The 18,110-nt window shown below is 39.1% G+C and overlaps 1 protein-coding gene and 1 pseudogene across 4 annotated transcripts in view; one reads left to right on the top strand and one right to left on the bottom strand.

The window, feature by feature from the left end:
• Prkdc (protein kinase, DNA-activated, catalytic subunit) overlaps positions 1 to 18,110 on the top strand; it is a 210,698-nt gene that overhangs the window by 50,926 nt on the left and 141,662 nt on the right. For all 4 annotated transcript variants that reach the window (XM_052158779.1, XM_052158780.1, XM_052158781.1 and 1 more), the window contains exons 23-27: positions 2,585 to 2,675; positions 4,441 to 4,601; positions 5,231 to 5,380; positions 12,530 to 12,637; positions 14,033 to 14,259. In XM_052158779.1, coding sequence (XP_052014739.1) covers positions 2,585 to 2,675; positions 4,441 to 4,601; positions 5,231 to 5,380; positions 12,530 to 12,637; positions 14,033 to 14,259 — 737 coding nt within the window. The remainder of the gene's footprint in view (positions 1 to 2,584; positions 2,676 to 4,440; positions 4,602 to 5,230; positions 5,381 to 12,529; positions 12,638 to 14,032; positions 14,260 to 18,110) is intronic.
• Positions 548 to 1,552, bottom strand: LOC127666276 (signal peptidase complex subunit 2-like; annotated as a pseudogene).

Genomic DNA, 18,110 nt, shown 5'->3' with positions numbered 1-18,110 from the left:
ATGGTGTGTAAAGGAAAAGTGTCATACTTAAGAAGCTGTATTCAGGAGTTAAGGAAATAGTTGCTGATGGAGGGGTCAACACAAAGTCAGCAACAAGTTAGCAATACCCACTCCCCAAGACAGGGCCTGCTCCACAGTCCAGGACAGCCTCAAACTCAATCACCCTTCCTCAGCCTCTCGAGTGTTGGGATTCTAGGTGAGCACTACTGCGCCCCAGCAAGGTTAGTAGTTGGTAAGAACTGAGCATTCAATCACTGCATGGCACAAAGCTATTCTCTATAAAGTACTATTAAGCACAAAGGAAAAGTATGCTTAGCTTTTACAAAAATGCTTCTTACGGAAAACAACAGAAAACCATTCAGCAGACCAAGGAGGCTACATCAAAGATACAACTTTGCATATCTGTACTAGGAAATTCTATTTCTCCAGGGTGGATTAAACAGGGGCATCTTTAACATCTCTAACTTGACTAAGCTTAAGCACCCTGTCTTTTCCCCTACCCACAGTAATTCCTAAGATCCAGCAGAAGGAGAGCTTTCATAATTGGCTATTTTACTTTTCTTTCTGCGGCGAGACTGTCCCGGAGCCTGGATATCTCAGGTTCCTATGCATCCATGCCAGTGTCCTGCTGTGGTCAAAGACCTTAGCAGTGGACTTGGTGAACTGGCTTCCCGCTGCTGCTGTGTCCTCCCACTGACAAGGTCGGCTTCAGGGTGTATTTGTCAGCAGCCCTTTTGAGGCTGGAGGACAGCTGCCAAAGGTCATCAGGATGCATTGCTGCAGGGTCTTCTCTGTGGGCCACAAGAAGGATGCTCTTCTCTTGATGTGAGCAATCAATGGTCAGAGTTCCCATCATCACAAAATAGGATATGACGCACAAAGTCAAAACTGGCTTGGACTCTGGAAAGGGGTGCATGTAGTCCCAAATCAAAGCCACCATGGCAAAGAAGCTGGAGATGGCACAGATAGATGGTGAGGCGGCCGTCAGTAAGACCAAAGTTCTCCACACACTTGTACTTTTCCAGGAGTACCTTTCTGGTGGAATCGTCCAGAGAGTTTCTCACAGCTGATCCATCCCACTTATCATTTTTTACAGTCTTATCATCAGTCTTCCACTTACCCACAAACCACTGCGGCTGCTGCTTGTCCTGCAGCTGGGCCGCCGCCAGCCCCACTACTGCCTCCGCCCCTGCAGCTTCTCCTCCTGTGCGGGCCGCTGCCATCGAGTCTCTGTTAACCGTTTCTTAGATAGCTTTGTTTGTGCTTGCTTTTCCAAGATGGAAGAAGGGGCTTCAGCTGAAGCCAGCTGGAGCACAACAAGCTGAGCCCAGGAACATTTCTAAAAAGAAAAGGGAAAATGTTAGCTCTCAGGCAGGGGATTAGGAAAGCAGGATAGTATGCTAGGTGCGTATTAAAACAGTAATTGCTTAATGTATATTTTTCTTTCTTCAGTGGGAAGAAAGGGTTTTGGACTTACAGATTTAGGTTCCTGACAGAGGCATGAACTGAAGCAGAGAACCTGCTTATGATTTATTTCTGAGTCCTTACTCATGTCCCAAGACCACCTACCCAGGCGTAGCACCATCCACAGTGGGATGGGCCCTCCCACATTAAACATTTAGTCAAGAAAATGCCCCGCAGACATACCCACAGGACTGCGCTGTAGAGCCAACTCCCCAACTGAGGTTCCCTCTCCCAGGTTACTTGGGTTTGTGTCTGAATTTGACCAACATTTTCCCTCAATGAACGAAGAAAGTCTTCCTCTTCAAGGGAAATATCAATTAACACACAAGTATTACAATGACTTTGATGACTGATAAATATCTTTGTCACGAGATTGGTGATGATAACAACAAATGTCATTTTAGGCATCTGCAATGAAATGTGTCAACATTTGGAAAAATCTGCTTGCTCTACTGAATGAGTATTTTCAGATGAGCAGTGCATGGTTGTAAAAAATGAAAAAATTCATTGAAAGTGCAAGATAAATGAATTTAGCATATTAGAATATACGTAAAAACTTGTTGATAAGGCTTCAAATTCTACTCTATATATGAAAGATAATTAGTTAATTAAGATGACTACAAAGTGCTGCTTTCTCTTCTGTCTACAACTATGTATGAGGTCTGTGACTCCTTTGAATACATCTGATGCCTTTGTATTGATATGAGGCAGATCCACTCTTCTGAGGGATTTTCTTTTAAAAAAACTAATTATCATAAGAGCATGTTGTTTTTAATGTAATATTGTGTTAGCATTATTTAAATGATACCTCTTAAAAGTTTGAATTACTAATGCAGTATTTAGGAGTGTGTCCCATAATTAAACAAACGTGCTTTGAGAGTTCTTGGTTCTTGTTTAGAGTAAAAAGGATCTTCCCAAAGCTGTGGAGCTGCTGCCCTTATTCTGGACAACCATCTATAAAATTGGAAGAGTTATATCTTGTAAGGATTCTCAGTAGCATTGATAGTACTATTGTACAGAATTTACTTAACTATTACGAGATCTTAACAATAGGTAATCTTTCCTTTTCACTCTATTTTTAAGCTCATTTATCATGTTTATCAACTGAAAACATTTTCAGGATGAAGTGCTGTCCTTAGAAGAATTAAGAATTAAGGTCGTGCAAATACTTGGGTCTCTGGGAGGACATATAAACAAAAGTCTTGTAGCAGGTAAGCTCCTTCCTGAGGTAACCCTGTGGGTGTGTCTGTGCTTGGAGCTGACGAAGGGCCTGTTTACTTTCCACCAGCTCTTCTGGCCTGCTTCTGACGAGGTCCGTGACCGCCTGTGCTCATACACGCAGTGCCCAGTTCTGTATTAGTGCCACTGTTGACTTGAATGTCAGTCTACCAGAGCATAGTATTCTATTTCAGATTTCCTCAAAACTGATCCGTTTCCCTTCGCCCTGTCTGGTCACATTCAGAATCTGAAATCGTACTTTTTACTTTTCAAAACCAGTTGGAACCTCAAGTTGATTAGCTCAAGAGACTTTATGTCTTCTTCTCTTTCTCTTTCCTGGCAAGAATGAACTATGAAGTCCAGACCAGGTGACCTGGAACATGCTATACAGACTAGTCAGGCTTCAAACTTAGAAAGATCTGCCTGTTTTACCTCTTGAGTGCTTGCATTAGAGGGTGTGCAACTGTGCTGGGCTATCAAAGACTTTTAAATCTTTGATAAATCTTTGCAGGTAGCACCTTCTGGCCTTAGGTTGTGGGATAGCACCTCTCAGCAGTAGTCCTGTGGGAAAACACTAAAAGTAATATTCTTGGTTTTGTGGGTATGTGTGTGTGTATATATATATATATATATGTATATATATATGTATATTAATTTTACATGTTTTGCCTAAATGTCTATATGTGCACCACAGTAATGCCTGGTGTTATGGAGGTCAGAATAGGGCATCTGATCCCCTGGAACTGGAGTTACAGATGGTTGTGAACCACAGTGCAGGTGCTAGGAACCAAACAAAGGACCTCTGCAAGATCAACAAGTGCTTTGAACCACTGAGCCCTCTGTCCAGTGTACAATCTTAATATTTTAATATGTGGGTATTTTTCCTTCTCTAGTACCAAAAGCATTTTCAAAAGAAACTTTTGGTGTTGTTTGCTTGTGTGTTACATGTACAAGTACATGTGCATATGGAAGCTTGAGGCTGATGTCAGGAGTCTTCCTTGATCACTCTCCACCTTGTCCTTTGAGGCAGGATCTCTCAGTTCACCTGTACGAGGCCTGCCTTGTATCTAGGCTGCCATGCTCGCCCAGTTTATTCTTGTTGGCATGCAATCTGCGCTCTGGTTCTAAGGCATGCATGGAAAACTCTTATGCACTGAGCCACCTCCCTAATCCCTTTACAACAGGAGATAGGTTTTTGTTGAGAAAAGGTCCTCAGGGGTTGGAAAAATGGCTCAGCACTTAAGATCATTGACTGCTCTTCCAGAGGTCCTTAGTTCAATTCCTAGCAACCACATGGTAGCTCTCAACCATCTGTATTGGGATCCAATGCACTCTTCGGGTATGTCTGAAAACAGCTACAGCGTACTCATAAAAATAAATAAATCTTTTAAAAAGAGAGAGAAAAGGTCATCAGTAATTTTGGCTGGCCTGGAACTTATGCAAGGATGACCCTGCTTCTGCCTCCCAAGTGCTAGAATTAAAGGCATATGTCACCACAGCTGGCAAAAAGGAGATTTTTTTCAAATATACTTACTATTTTCTATCCTATTTAAGTAGCTGTCATTGAATTTGCATATTCCTATTGAATAATGGTTTTAGTTAACTTAAATTTAGAAATAACAGCTTCAGGGGTTTTAATATTCTTACACAACTAAAGCAAAAAAAAGGAAAGACAAAATGCTTTAAAAGTACTCTAATTTAGTTAATGAGCTGAGGAAAGATCTTAAATTAAAAGCACTCCTCAAACTCTTTCATCAGCTACATCAGGAGAAAGGATGAAGAAGTATGTGGCGTGGGACAGGGAGAACAGACTGAGCTTTGCCGTGCCCTTCAGAGAGATGAAGCCTGTTATCTGTCTGGACGCCTTTCTGCCACGGGTCACTGAGTTGGCCCTTTCCGCTAGTGATCGACAAACTAAAGTATTTCTATTTCATTTTATTCATTGCTTGTAGTGTATTGCTTTAAAAACATTTACATATTGGTTAAGAAACAGAGACTGTATGTTAGCTCTTCTAATATCATTACTTTTAAATGTTTTCAAAAGTAGGTGTCATTGATAAATGAAAATTAAGTATAAATCCTCATAATAAATAACCTGTAACAGAAAGTGCAATGCAAAGTATGTTTCAAAATAATGCCTAGGAAGAGTTCGATTATTACCTTAACTTTAGAGATTGGGAACTTATAATCTCAAATGTTACCACTAATGCATAAATTTTTAATGTGCTTCCAAAATGTACTCACTAAAGTGATATTTAAAAATGCAGTCAGGATGTGTAGTTCTAACTGTGTGAAATATATTTCATATGAATGTGTTACCTTCAGAGTCTGAAGTTTTTAAATTTCAAATCTTAACTCTTGGATAAAGATTAAAGTGAATACAAGTATCAGTTATATATAAAAATTATTATTTCCAGTTTTTTATTTGGAGTACATAATAGTTACCTTAATTTTTTTCTCTTAAATGGCTAATTAAAGAAAAAAAAACTTCAAAACATTCTTTTGTAAATGTGGTAACCAAAGCCTTGTTGAACTTGGTCCCTCTTAGGTAGCAGCTTGTGAACTGTTGCACAGCGTGGTTATGTTTATGTTGGGAAGAGCCACTCAGATGCCGGAAGGGCAGGGGTTGCCTCCCATGTACCAGCTTTATAAGCACACGTTTCCCGTGCTGCTTCAACTTGCATGTGACGTGGATCAAGTAAGTACATGATTAGGATCTAAGCAGTAATAAAGCCTCCAAAAGATGATCTCACACTGGGCATGGTAGTCCACTCCCATAATCCCAGAGCTTGGGAGAGGCAGGAGGATTGAAGTAAGTGCAGAGCCAGCACTCCAAAAGAAAGAAAAGTGTTTTCATTAGCACTCGCTGTTGCCTTCCTGCTGCCCTGTACACTCTAAGGCACTTGGTCCAGGGACCTGGACACTGGAACAGTTTTTAATTTAACAGTTACTATTTGGGGGAGGGACAGGATTTCTCATTTGAGCTCAGGCTCACCTTAAACTCAGAGATCTGTCTGCCTCTGCCTCTGCTTCTTTGCCTCTCTGCCTCTGCCTCCCAATATTAAGCCATGCTGGGATTAAGGGTGTGAGTGACTATGACCTGCTACACTTTAAATTTTTTTTATTTTAATTTGTTTTATGTTATTTTATTGAAAATAGTTTCCTCAAACAATATTCTCTAATTGTAGTTTTCCCTCCCACAACTCCTTCCAGACCCTTCACATCCACCCAAATTCACACCCTTTCTATCTCATTAGAAAGCAGGCATCTTTAAAAAGAAAATAGTAATAAGATAAAAATAAAAAGAAATATACCAGGATAGGACAAAACCAAAACCAACCAAACCAAAAAAAAAAAAAAAAAAAAACCAGAAATAAATATGGAGCCAGAGAAAAGGGACAGGTAACACAGATGTAAAGACACATATAAATCTTATAAAAGACAAATAAAACGCTTTACATCTGAGCTTGTTTTGTGCTGGCTATCTTGCTGTGCATGGGACCTGCCCTTAAATGTGATTTGTGTACACAATGAAATTTCTTTTGAGGAATTAATTGTTCCTTTTCGAGCAGTTATCAATTGGAAATTGTTTCTGAGTTAGGGACGGGGGTTGTGTCTACTTCCTGTCTCAGCACTGGGAACTCATATGACTTAGACCCATGCAGGCCCTGTGCATGCTGCCACAGTCTTTCCCAGGACAGACGGTATCAGGCCTGTTGTGTCCGGAAGGCCTCACTTCCTTGGTGTTTTCTGTTGCCTCTGGATCCTAAATTCTTTCCACCTCCTCTTGCATGGTTCCCTGAGCCCTAAGTAGGTAGAGATTTGATGGATATATACTATTTAAGACTTAGTGTTTCGATGTGTTTTGCTCTCTGCACATTGTCCAGGTGTGTGTCTCTTACATTTGTTCCCATCTGCTTCAAGAGGAAGCTTCTCTGATGAGCTAAGCAAGACTAATCTATGAAAATAGCACAATGTCAATAGGAGTCATTTTGTTGCTACATCCCTTGAGCAGAACAATATAGTATTTGGTTTTCCCCTAAGTCCTTGGCTTCTCTAGTTTCAAGTTCTTAGCTATCTGAGCAGTGTCATGAATGTATTCCATCTCATGGAGTAGGCCTTAAATATAATCAGATAGTGTTTGCACCTACATCTCTTTTGAACTGTAGTACCAATGTGTTTTGTGAGCAGCTCCCCATTGTAGATTGAAGGGTTTGTAGTTGGGCTGGTGTTTACTGTTCTCCAGTGGTGTGTAGAGTACTTTCTAGTACCACAAACACTAGTTTCTAGGGGTGAAGGCTCTAGCTAGACCCCAGTTTGACTTCTCCATGTTCAGTGAGTTATGGAGGTGTTGACTTCAGCAGTAGGGCCTTATCAATAGTTTGTAGAAAGCCACCAATAGCCTTGGCAATAGCCTGCATTGTTTGCGGGTCCCCATTGGACCTAGCACCATGGCCAACAACTGTGTTAGCTGTAATTCATTCCCAGTGCTGGAAGCTTCACATGGTGATGAGAGATATCTAGTTGGGGCTCTGTCTCACCTGTTATTTGGCAATTTTACTTAAATTGCCTTCCTATATGTGTATATTTTAGGAAGCATCTAATGTATTAGGTTTCCATATGACCCCTCAAGTGGGCCTTAGCGTGAACTGTCCCCTCCCGTATTCCCTCCTTTCCCGTCCTCTTCCTCCCTGTTTATTCCTCTCATTCTAGTCAGATTTCCCACCCCCATCATCCTTATCTGTGGATTCTCTCTCCCTTAGTCTCCGTGCTGTGCTTAAATACTGTGCTTACACAGATTGCATTTGCTTGTTGAAGACTTAATATCTAACGTCATGTATAAGAGAATACAAACATATTTGACCTTTTCAGTCTTGTTACCTCACTCAGGATGAATTTTTTCCCCTAATGTCATCCATTCACTAAGGAATTTCATGATTTCTTTCTTTTGTTTTCCTTTTTTGAAAAGCTGAGTAATATTCCATTGTGTAAATGTATATCATATTCTCTCTCTATTTTTTGTTTTTATTTTTTGTTTTTATTTTTTGTGTGTTTTGTTTCCAGACAATGTTACCTCGTTTTAGTCTTGGCCATCCTTGGACTTGCTCTGTAGGCCAGGCTGTCCTCAAACTCAAGAGATTCTCCTGCCTCTACTTCCCAATTCTGGGATTAAAGGTGTGCTACACCACCTGGCATTGTACCAGATTTTCTTTCTTCATTCATCAGTTGGTGAATCCAGGTTGTTTCCAATTTCTGACTCTAATTTCCAGGTTTTAGACTATAGTGGCAGTTAACAGAGTTGGGTATATACCCAGGAATAGTATAGCTGGATCTTGGCATTTATCTATTCCTACTTCCTGAGGAACTGCCACACTGATTGTCTTAGTGGCTGTGCAAGTTTGCACTCTACTATCAATGGATGAGTGATCTTACTCCTTATCTTCACCAGTATGAGCTGTCATGAGCTTGGTCATTCTGATGCATGTAAGATGAAATCTCAAAATAGTTTTGATTTGCATTTCCTTGATGACTTCAGATGTTGATCATTTCTTTAAATGTTTCTTAGCTATTTGTGTTTCATCTTTTGAGAACTTTATTTAGATCTGTATCCCATATTTGCATTGGGTTATTTCCTTGATGTCTAGTTTTTCAGTTCTTTAATATTTTAGATGTTTGCCCTCTGACAGATGTGTTATTGGTAATTTTTTTTCTCATTTTGAAGGCTGCCACTTTGTCCAAATGCTGTTTTCCTTTGCCATGCAAAAGCTTTTCAGTTTCATGATATCCCATAAATTGTTATTCTTAGTGCTTGGACTATCAATGTTCTGTTCAGAAAGCCTTTTCCTGTACCCTTGAGTTCAAGACTGTTCCTCACTTTCTCTTCTGTCAGAGTCAGTGTATCTGGCCCCATATTGAGGTCTTTGCTCCATTTGAAATTGAGTTTTACACAGGGTGATAAGAATGGGTGTGTTTGCATTCTTCTACATGCAGCTATCTAGTTTGACTTAGCACCATCTGTTAAGGATGTTGTCTTTATTCCAATGTGTATTTCTGTATTCCTTATTAAGAAAAAAATCTGGTGTCTATATCTGGGTCTTTAGTTCAGTTCTATTGGTCAGCATGCCTGTTTTGATACAATACCATCCAGTACATATTTCTATAGCTCTGTAGTACAGTTTGGGATTGGGGATGGTGATACCTCCAGCTATCCTGGATGTTTTCGTGTTTCTGTCTGAAGCTGAGAATTACCCTCTCAATTTCTGTCAAGAATTGTCTTGTAACTTTGATGGAGATTGCATTGAATCTTGCAGATTGCTTTTCTGTAGAACACCCATTAAATTAAGTCTACCAATCCATGAGAATAGAAGACCTGTCTGTCCTCTTGTATCTTCTTAAATTTCTTTCTTCAATGTCTTAATACTTTTATTTCACTCATCTGTCACTTGCTTGGATAGAGTTACCCCCAAGATATTATATAGTTTTTGATGCTATTGTGAAAGGTATTATTTCCATGATTCCTTTCAGTTTGTCATTTGTATATGGGAATTTTAATGATTTTTGTATCCTGAGACTTAGCTAAAAATGTTTATTAGCTGTAGAAGTTTCCAGGTGGAGTTTTTAATGTTTTTGTTGCTTGTTTGTTTGTTTTGTTTTTAAATGTATAAAATCATAGTATCTTCAAATAAGGATACTTTGACTTGTTTTCCAGTTTGGAACCCCTAATTGCTGTGGGTAAAATTTCAGCTACTGTATGAATAGATATGGAGAGAGTGGACAACCTTGTCTTCTTCCTGATTTAGTGGAAATGCTATGAGTTTCTCTGTAATTAGGTTGATATTGGCTGTGGGCTAGCTATAGATGCCTTTATTTCAGTGAGTTGTCTCCTGTGTGTGCTTATTCTCTTAGAGCTTTTATCATGAAGGGATATTGGATCTTGTCAAAGGGATTTTTTGCATCCAATGTAGCTTTTGTCTTTCCATTTATACATGCTGAACCATCTTTGTATCTCTGGGATAAAGCCTACTTGGTTATAGTTGATAGTTTCTTATGTATTCCTTGATTTGGTTTGCTAATATTTTATCGCATCTGTCTAAGGGAAATTGGTCTGTAATTCCCTTTCTTTGTTGGGCCTTTACATGGTTATCAGTTAATTGTGGTCTATTAAAATGAACTGGGCTATGTCTCTTCTGTTTCTATTTTATTGGATAATTTGAGGAGTATTGGCATTAACTCTCTTTGAAAGTCTGGGCAAGTCCTATTCTAAAACCATTTGGCCCTGAGCTATTTATTTATTTATTTATTTATTTATTTATTTATTTATTTATTCATTCATTTATTTATTTATGGAAGACTTAATTACTGCTTCTATTTCACTAGAGGTGACAGTTAAAATTGCTTATTTGATCTTGATTTAACTTTGCTAAGTGGTATGTATTGAGAAAATTATTTCTTTTACATTTTCCTCTTTTTGGAGTACAGCTTTTTATATTACTTCATTTTGTTTTCTTGCAGATTTTAATGTTCTTTTTTTGCTGTTTATGTTATGTGCCAGGGATACTTTCTTTTCTGGTCTAGTCTATTTGGTGTTTTGTGTGCTTCTTGTATCTTTAGGTTAGGAAATTTTTCCTCTATGATTTTGTCAAAAATATTTTTGTGTGTGTTTTTGACCTGGGAATCTTCTTCCTGTATTCCTGTTGTTCTTAGGTTTGGTCTTTTCTTAGTGTTCTAGATTTCCTTGACATATTGTGCCAGGATATTTTTTGATTTAACACTTTTTTTTTTTGACCAATGTAAGCATTTCTTCTATCGTGTCTTTAATGCCTGTGATTCTTCCATCTTCTGTATTTTGTTAGTGAAGCCTGCCTCTGTGATTTCTGAGTTTTTAAATTTCCAGATTTTCCTCAGTTTGGATTTTCTTCATTGATTCTATCTTTTCTGTCAGATTTTGAATGGTCTTATTCATTTCCTTCTATTATCTGTTTTTTTCATAGATTTTTTTTAAGGGGGTTTATTTACTCTTTAAAAAGTAAATTTATTCATAAAGACTGTTGTTTGTTTTTTTCACCCATAAAGGTCTTTTTCGTGTTCTTCAGCTATGTTCAATACTTGGGGTCTGCTGTAATAGGTTTGCTGGGTTCAAGTGGAGACATGATGTTCTGACTGCTATGCATTGTGCTTTATGCTGGCTTCTAGGCATCTGGGATTGGGAAGATTCTGTATGCTGAAATCTTTTCGTGTCTTTGTTGGGTAGGTGTTTATTTGTTTTTTGGTTTCTCCCCCTCTCTCTCCCTTTCTCTCTCTCTCTCTTTCTCTCTCTGTCTCTCTCTCTCTTTCTCTCTCCCTTTCTCTCTCTCTCTCTCTCTCTCTCTCTCTCTCTCTTTCTCTCTTTCTCTCTCCCTTTCTCTCTCTCCCTGTCTCTCTCTGTCTCTGTCTCTGTCTCTCTCTCTCTCTGGGTTTTAGAGTATGCTGGCTGTGTTTTGCCTAGGACAAATTCTTCTGTGTTGCTAGTAGGTATGGCTTCTGGAGGTTGGGAGTTGATACTTAAGATTGGATGTGGGGCTTGTGGGGGAGGTCTAAGGGTCCATGGTAGGACAAAAGACAGGTGTTCCACCGTGATCTCTTCCTTCCTCTTTTCTTCCCCCCCTCCTTTTTGGAGTTTTTATTCAATGTTGCTTGTTAGGTAGGGTCTAGTTTCTCTACTTTCTCTTAGAGACCTGATATTCTATCTTTTGGTCAATTCATTCTATTTACAGGGCTTTTTCTTGGGTTTTCTAGTGTGATTATTAAATTTTTACACCTTCATTTCAGCTTGAGTTCTTCAGTTTTCCTGTGTCCTTGTTGAATTCATTTATCAAACCTTGGATTATTTCTTTGTCTTCAATCAGTCTTAATTTTGTGATGAGTTTTTGTTTGTTTGTTTGTTTTTGTTGTTTTTGTTCTTGTTTTGATTTTGATTTTTTTTTGAGATTTTTGTTTTGTCTTTAAACTCGCTGATTTTTTTTTTGACATTTGTGATTTTTCTTTTAAATTTTATGTCCTGCATTTTTTATAGGCAGTTATTATTGGAGATCATCTCTGTAGGACTGGTGGATTTGGGGTTGGGATTTAGGTACTGTGCAAGGGGCCTATCAGTTGTAGGTTACTCAAGTAGTGCTGTCCAGGCTCAACCAGAGGTACTAGGTGTGGGTAGTGGGCTAGACCTGTGGTGCTGCAGAGGGAGGGTAAAAGGAGGACCAGGAAAACTCACCTGCTAAGATGTGTAGGATCTGGCTGCTCTGAGAGGTTGGATGTGATATAGTTGGTAGGCAGCACTGGAAAGAATTTGGGGTCGTGAGTAGGACAAGCAGGACTATCCAAATTAGGCTGGTACCAGGGATAGATCTGGGAGATGGACAAAAGCTGTATGGAAGGGTCCAAGAGGTACAGGACCTGCTGGGCAAAGAAACTGGGTATGGTGTGTCAAGAGTCTGTAGGTTTTAAATGACATGGTCCCAGCTGTTTGGTCTAAGTCAGGGGATTGGCTATGGTCCTAAGCCAGATCTTAGACTTTAAAGAGGATACATAGGCAGGAGGATTATGTAGGCTTACCCAGGTAGGCCCTGACACAAATTATACTAACAGTATCTTAAATTGCTCCCATAATTAGATAATTTTGTGTGTGTGTGTGTGTGTGTTCATTCATTCCTTTCCTGGACTCTTAAAGCTCTAGTTCATCATGGAACTGAACTAGAAAAATAAACTAATGATAACAATAGCTTTGTTGAAAGAGCCTCTAAACGTTTAATTTTCAGTGTATATTTACTTTCATATGAAGGCTGTAAACTGCAATTAGAGATTGTCTCTTCAGGTGACAAGGCAGCTCTATGAACCGCTTGTTATGCAGCTGATCCACTGGTTTACTAACAATAAGAAATTTGAAAGTCAAGATACTGTTGCCTTATTAGAAGCCATACTGGTAAGTAATATTTGGAATTCTGTACTTTTATTCCAAATGACTGCAGAAATTTAGTGTACATTTAGATCTCTAGGAAAAGTTCCTTGTTAACATACCAAAATATAGCGCTTTGCTATAGAAACTGTTATTTTTGGTTTTGGACACAGTACCATATTTATTTTGATAAGTGATATTTTTTTTAATATTTATAAGTTTTAGTCAACAATATTCTGCTTTTTAAATGGCTTTAAGTTAAAAAATTATATACTGCATGCTGGGTGATGGTGGTCCATGCTTTTAATCCCAGCACCTAGGAGACAGAGGCAGGCAGATCTATATATGGCATAAGAAAGAAAGAATGTGTTTTGTGTAAGAAGTATAAATATTCTTCATCAATAACAGTAGTTTGTTGTTTAAACCCATGGTACAGTATTTAATTCAAGAGTAAAGGGAGTTTTTAATTTGCCTAATTTTTTCTTGCATTCAGATTTATCAACTAAAGGGCTATGGAGTCTACAGTTTACCTTTTAAATCACACTTTTCCCAAGGCAATAAAGGTGGTAATTATGGTCTGGTCACTGGTTCAGTGAGCTAAGGCTGTAGTGGTCTTTGATGCATATTTATTTTACTTTTGGGTTTGTAGGAATAACTTTGATTCCTTTAAATATTACTTTATGTGGGTTTTCCAGTTATTTCATCCATTTTTGAAGAGAGGGACTTACATGTTCACATTAGAATCACCTTGCACACATTTGTAACTGTAACACTTACAAGGCAGAGACAGGAGGATTTAAGTTTATTACTACTCAGTGACATAGTAATTCTATACTAGCCTAGGCTATACAGGACCCTGCTTTTACAAAACCGAAAAAATAAAATAATAAATTAAGTAAATAAAATGACAAATAAATAAATAAAAATGGCAAAATTCCCAGTGAAATATGTCATAAACTTGTCCAAACATCCTTTAATTCCTTGTTCTTGGAAACTAATCCCATTGTGCATCTGTGTGATATTGTTTGTTAAGTTGAAGTCAACGAATACATGGAAGTTGATATGAACATTAAGGAAGAAGAAATGTGGTATACTTATGAGGACCCTGGTTGACCGTTTTGTTGCATAAAACATGTAGTGCAATCACATAGCCCTCTTTGTTTAGTGCATCTAGGCTCTCACTAGATCATAAACCTTGTTATGGGAAGTCACTGGATGATTTTTTTTTTTTTTTAAGTTAAGGTCCACAGTTAGGCTATAGCCCATGCTGGGCTGAAACTTACTGTGCATCCCAGGTTAATCTCAAACTCACAGTGTTCTTGCCTTAGCCTGCTGAATGTTGATATATGTATTTACACAAAACCATTAGTCATTCTATGGGTATAACAGTTACCACATGAAGTTGTCCTTGTTTTGATTAAGGATGGTATTGTGGACCCTGTTGACAGTACTTTAAGAGATTTTTGTGGACGGTGTATTCAAGAATTCCTCAAATGGTCCATTAAGCAAACAACACCTCAGCAGCAAGAGAAGAGTCCAGTAAACAGCAAGTCACTTTTCAAGCGGCTCTACAGCCTTGCACTTCATCCTAATGCTTTCAAGAGGCTAGGTGCAGCACTTGCTTTCAATCACATCTACAAGGAATTCAGGTACGTAAGCTTTGTGTGTCAAGGAGAGATGTGTAAGATAGCTCTTGAAACTTTTTTTTTTAAAGATTTATTTATTTTTTATATGGAAGAACAATGTAGCTGACTTCAGACACACCAGAAGAGGGCATCAGATCATATTACAGATGGTTGTGAGCCACCATGTGGTTGCTGGGATTTGAACTCAGGACCTCTGGAAGAGCAATCAGTGCTCTTAACCGCTGAGCCATCTATCTCTCCAGCCCAGTTCTTGAAACTTTTAATGTAATTTTGAAAAGTACCCTGATGTTTAAGTCCGTAAATTTTTATGTCAAGCACTTAGTTTATAAATATGTGATAGTTGGTGTGAATTTAAGAATCTTAGAAACTGTGGAAAAATACTTGCAAATATGTTTTGAGAGTGTAACCAAAGACACATGTGCAAGGTCTTTTGAAGCATTGAGAATGTGTATAGTAAGTTAGTGAGCACTTCTCAGAGATGGCCCATAAAGGATGAATGAGAATCAACCATGCTCCGTAGGACTAGAAGGTGGAAGTGGTAATAGGACCTCCACCCCTCATCAACTTGCTGTTCCAGGTGGTGAAGAACTTTGGTACTCTTAGGCTGGGCTCAGAGTAATGGGTGGGTGAGCTAGATGAGTTCGCTATGGCGGAAGGATGGAGAGCACCTCTAACGATTTGGAGGTTCTAGAATTATGGGAGTACAAAGTGAAGTCAAACTTGGGCTATTCCAAAAATCCAAGAAAGACGTTGAGTACAGGAAGACGAGTAGCAGGCATACATTCATTAGTTCATTCCTTCATGCAGCATTGCTTATTAATGTGTGAGAGCTGAAGGGATGGTTCACTATTAGGAGCACATATGCCTGTTGTCAGAAGAAGGCTTTGGAAAAAGAGATTAAATGCTAGGCACTGTGCCAAATACTGCAGATAACATAGCTCTTTAGAAGGGCTACAATTGAGAACGATACTAGAAGAGATAATGTAAAGTTTTATGCCTTTAACCAATCCTCTTAAATACTGATTGCTAAGAATAGATTATTAGTCATCTTCCAGTGACTTTAGTAAAAAAAAAAAAGCTTATTCTGAAAAATGGCAGCTGGGAAACAGAGGAGATCAGTATAAGGAAGATGGAGGAATGGATGGGAATCCACATGTAGATTTATATGAGAATTAACTAGAGCATGAAGCCATGTCTTGTTTATGTAGCTTTTTAAATGACGAAACCTGTATATACTGAAGAATGTATAAAATATATAATGTTTATAGAGTGATAGTAGTAGACCAAATTGGCTTGTACCCACTCTCCAAGTTAAGAAACAGGTTATTCAGTCCAGAGCAGCAAAAACGGACCCTTAGAGTTTCTGAAGAGAAGAGCTAAGACTGTGTGGGCAGAGATTCACATGCTCTCTGGATTCCTTTCTTGGAGAAAAGAAAAGAACTTTATCTTACAGCCTCCCCTATTTAAAGGCAAAGCGGAGAGTGACAGCCTTACAGGTGACATACTTCCCTCACCTAAATGCACCTAATGGCATTTTCCTTTGACTGTTAGATTGCCCTGCAGTTTTCCACAGAAGCATGTAAACACCAAGGGGAGGATTTACTGAATCTCAGGTTGCCTTCAAATTTAGCTTTGTCCTTGATGAAAGCTTTACTGGCTAGGTGTTTGTATGGCAACATTTGTAGTATTGAAACTTGCCTTACAAGGTAGTCATCTTCCTCAAATTTTGTATTATTTGTTTTCTTTTCTCCTCATAGTTTTATTTAGATATATAAACCTAATCTACATAGTCTTAACAGTTTGAAGTGAAGAGCTTGACTTCTATCTGCCAGCTCTTGGTGCTTGAAACCCCTCATAAGGTTGTGCTTTCCAGACAAATGTGATGGAACATTCTGAGAAAGGTGTCCTTAGGTAATTTTGTCATTATTATGTGATCAAAATGGCATACTTGCCCAAATTTGATGACTATACCACCACCAGATATTATTATCTTTTACTTTTTTTTTTTTTTAAACAGAGCTGAGGACCCAACCCAGGGCCTTGCGCTTGCTAGGCAAGCACTCTACCACTGAGCTAAATCCCCAACCCCTCAGATATTATTATCTTATGAGATAATTCTTATATATAAATTCTGTTATTGGCTAAGATGTTATTACACATAATTAATTGCTATAGCCATCAATAGAATTATTTATTCATTATTATGACTAAGTTGGTGCAAAAATTAATTGTAATTTGGGACTTGAATTTGCTCTGTAGAATAGGCTCCTACTGTCTCCCCAGTGCTGTGATTAAAGGCATACCACATCCTCCTCTAATTTTTTTTTTTTAGTTTACTATGTGTGTGTGTGTGTGTGTGTTTGCTTGCATTTAGGACACAGCACATGTGTGGAAGTCAGATGACAGTCTGAGAAACTGATTCTTCTTTCCACTGTATGAGTTCCTGAGCTGAAACTTAGATCATCAGGTTTGACAGCCTTTTCATAAAGCTGAGCGTCTTTCTCAGCTTTGGTTTATATCATTGTAATATGCATTTCTCACCTTGTTATTTGGCTAATGACTTATTCTTGTTTTTTATTTCACATTCATTTTATACTAGAAATTATGTTGCACAAAAAAAACAAATGTAAGCAATTCTTATTTGAGGCAAAAGTGCATTGTGAAGCAGAAAAGACAACTTGTGGCACACACAGCACATTTGGCTCAGGACCTGGTAATGAGGGCAGTGCAGTGGTAGTTCAAATGTTTTCCAAAAAGGACAGACAGCCTTGCGGAGAAGGAGGATAGTGGCCTGGCCTTGGGAAGTTCCTAGTCACCAAGTGAAAACACTGACTGGAGCTGAGCCTCTTACAGCTCAGTGCAGGAGAAGCTCTCAAAGAACTCAGCATGGGCCATTCAATGGCCATTTGGCACTGAAGCAGTTTGGTAAAGACTCTTGAACTGACTGGAATTGAAAAGAAAGGAAAATGTTATCCCCACTTGTTCTATACAACAATGAACTTGGATTGTGACATACAGAAAAAGTGACATAATTCACTTCCTCATATGAAACTGCTCCAGATTGCTCCCAATGGCAAACTACCACCTAAGCAGGTTACAGTCGTTGTTGGGTAGTTTGGTGCCAACTTGATCCTCTACAACCTTCCTAATGCTGTGACCCTTTAATACAGTTCTTCATGTTTAAAACAGATGCCCAACTATAAAATTATTTCGTTGCTATTTCATAACCAATTTTGCTTGTTATGAATCACAATGTAAATTTCTGATATGGAGGAAATCTGATATTTGACCCCCGAATGGTTGCAACTCACAGGTTGAGAACTGCACTATAGCTTTCTGTGTTCTCACATGTAAGGTTGTGGGGTCCCCTCTCTGCTCTGCCACAGGGTTCAGCTGCTCAGGGAGTCAGGATGTAGGAAGTTGACCATGCTTGACGGTGCTTAACTACGCTTAACTGTGCTTCCCCCACACCGTTGGTGAGCAGGTGTTGGGCTGTAGGGAAGCCTTGGGACATGGCTCAAGGGGTGGGAAAGCACGGCCTAAGGTACGGAATAGCTGACGCGGGGGCCCCTGGGCCTGCAACAAGCCTGGGGCCTTCTGGTTCTCAGGCTCCCAGACATCCAGGCGCCTCTGAGAGCTGCAGAAGAGCTGAGAATGGAGTGGGGGCCCATGGGCTGGATCTAGCCTGGGGTCAGGGGTTAAAGGCGGGGAGCTCCAGCTGGTCCCATAGGGAGAGTCCCTGGCTTGACTGCAGCTCTGGTGGGGGCTCATAGAGGCCTTCTACTGGAGATTAGACAGCAGCTCTGTAGGCAAAGGCCTTCTCTATGACTCCCCGTGGTGGATCCTGATGAAAG

The sequence above is a fragment of the Apodemus sylvaticus genome, chromosome 15, assembly GCF_947179515.1.
Source record: "Apodemus sylvaticus chromosome 15, mApoSyl1.1, whole genome shotgun sequence".
Classification (NCBI taxonomy): Eukaryota; Metazoa; Chordata; class Mammalia; order Rodentia; family Muridae; genus Apodemus; species Apodemus sylvaticus.
This window is presented reverse-complemented; position numbering and strand designations above follow the sequence as displayed.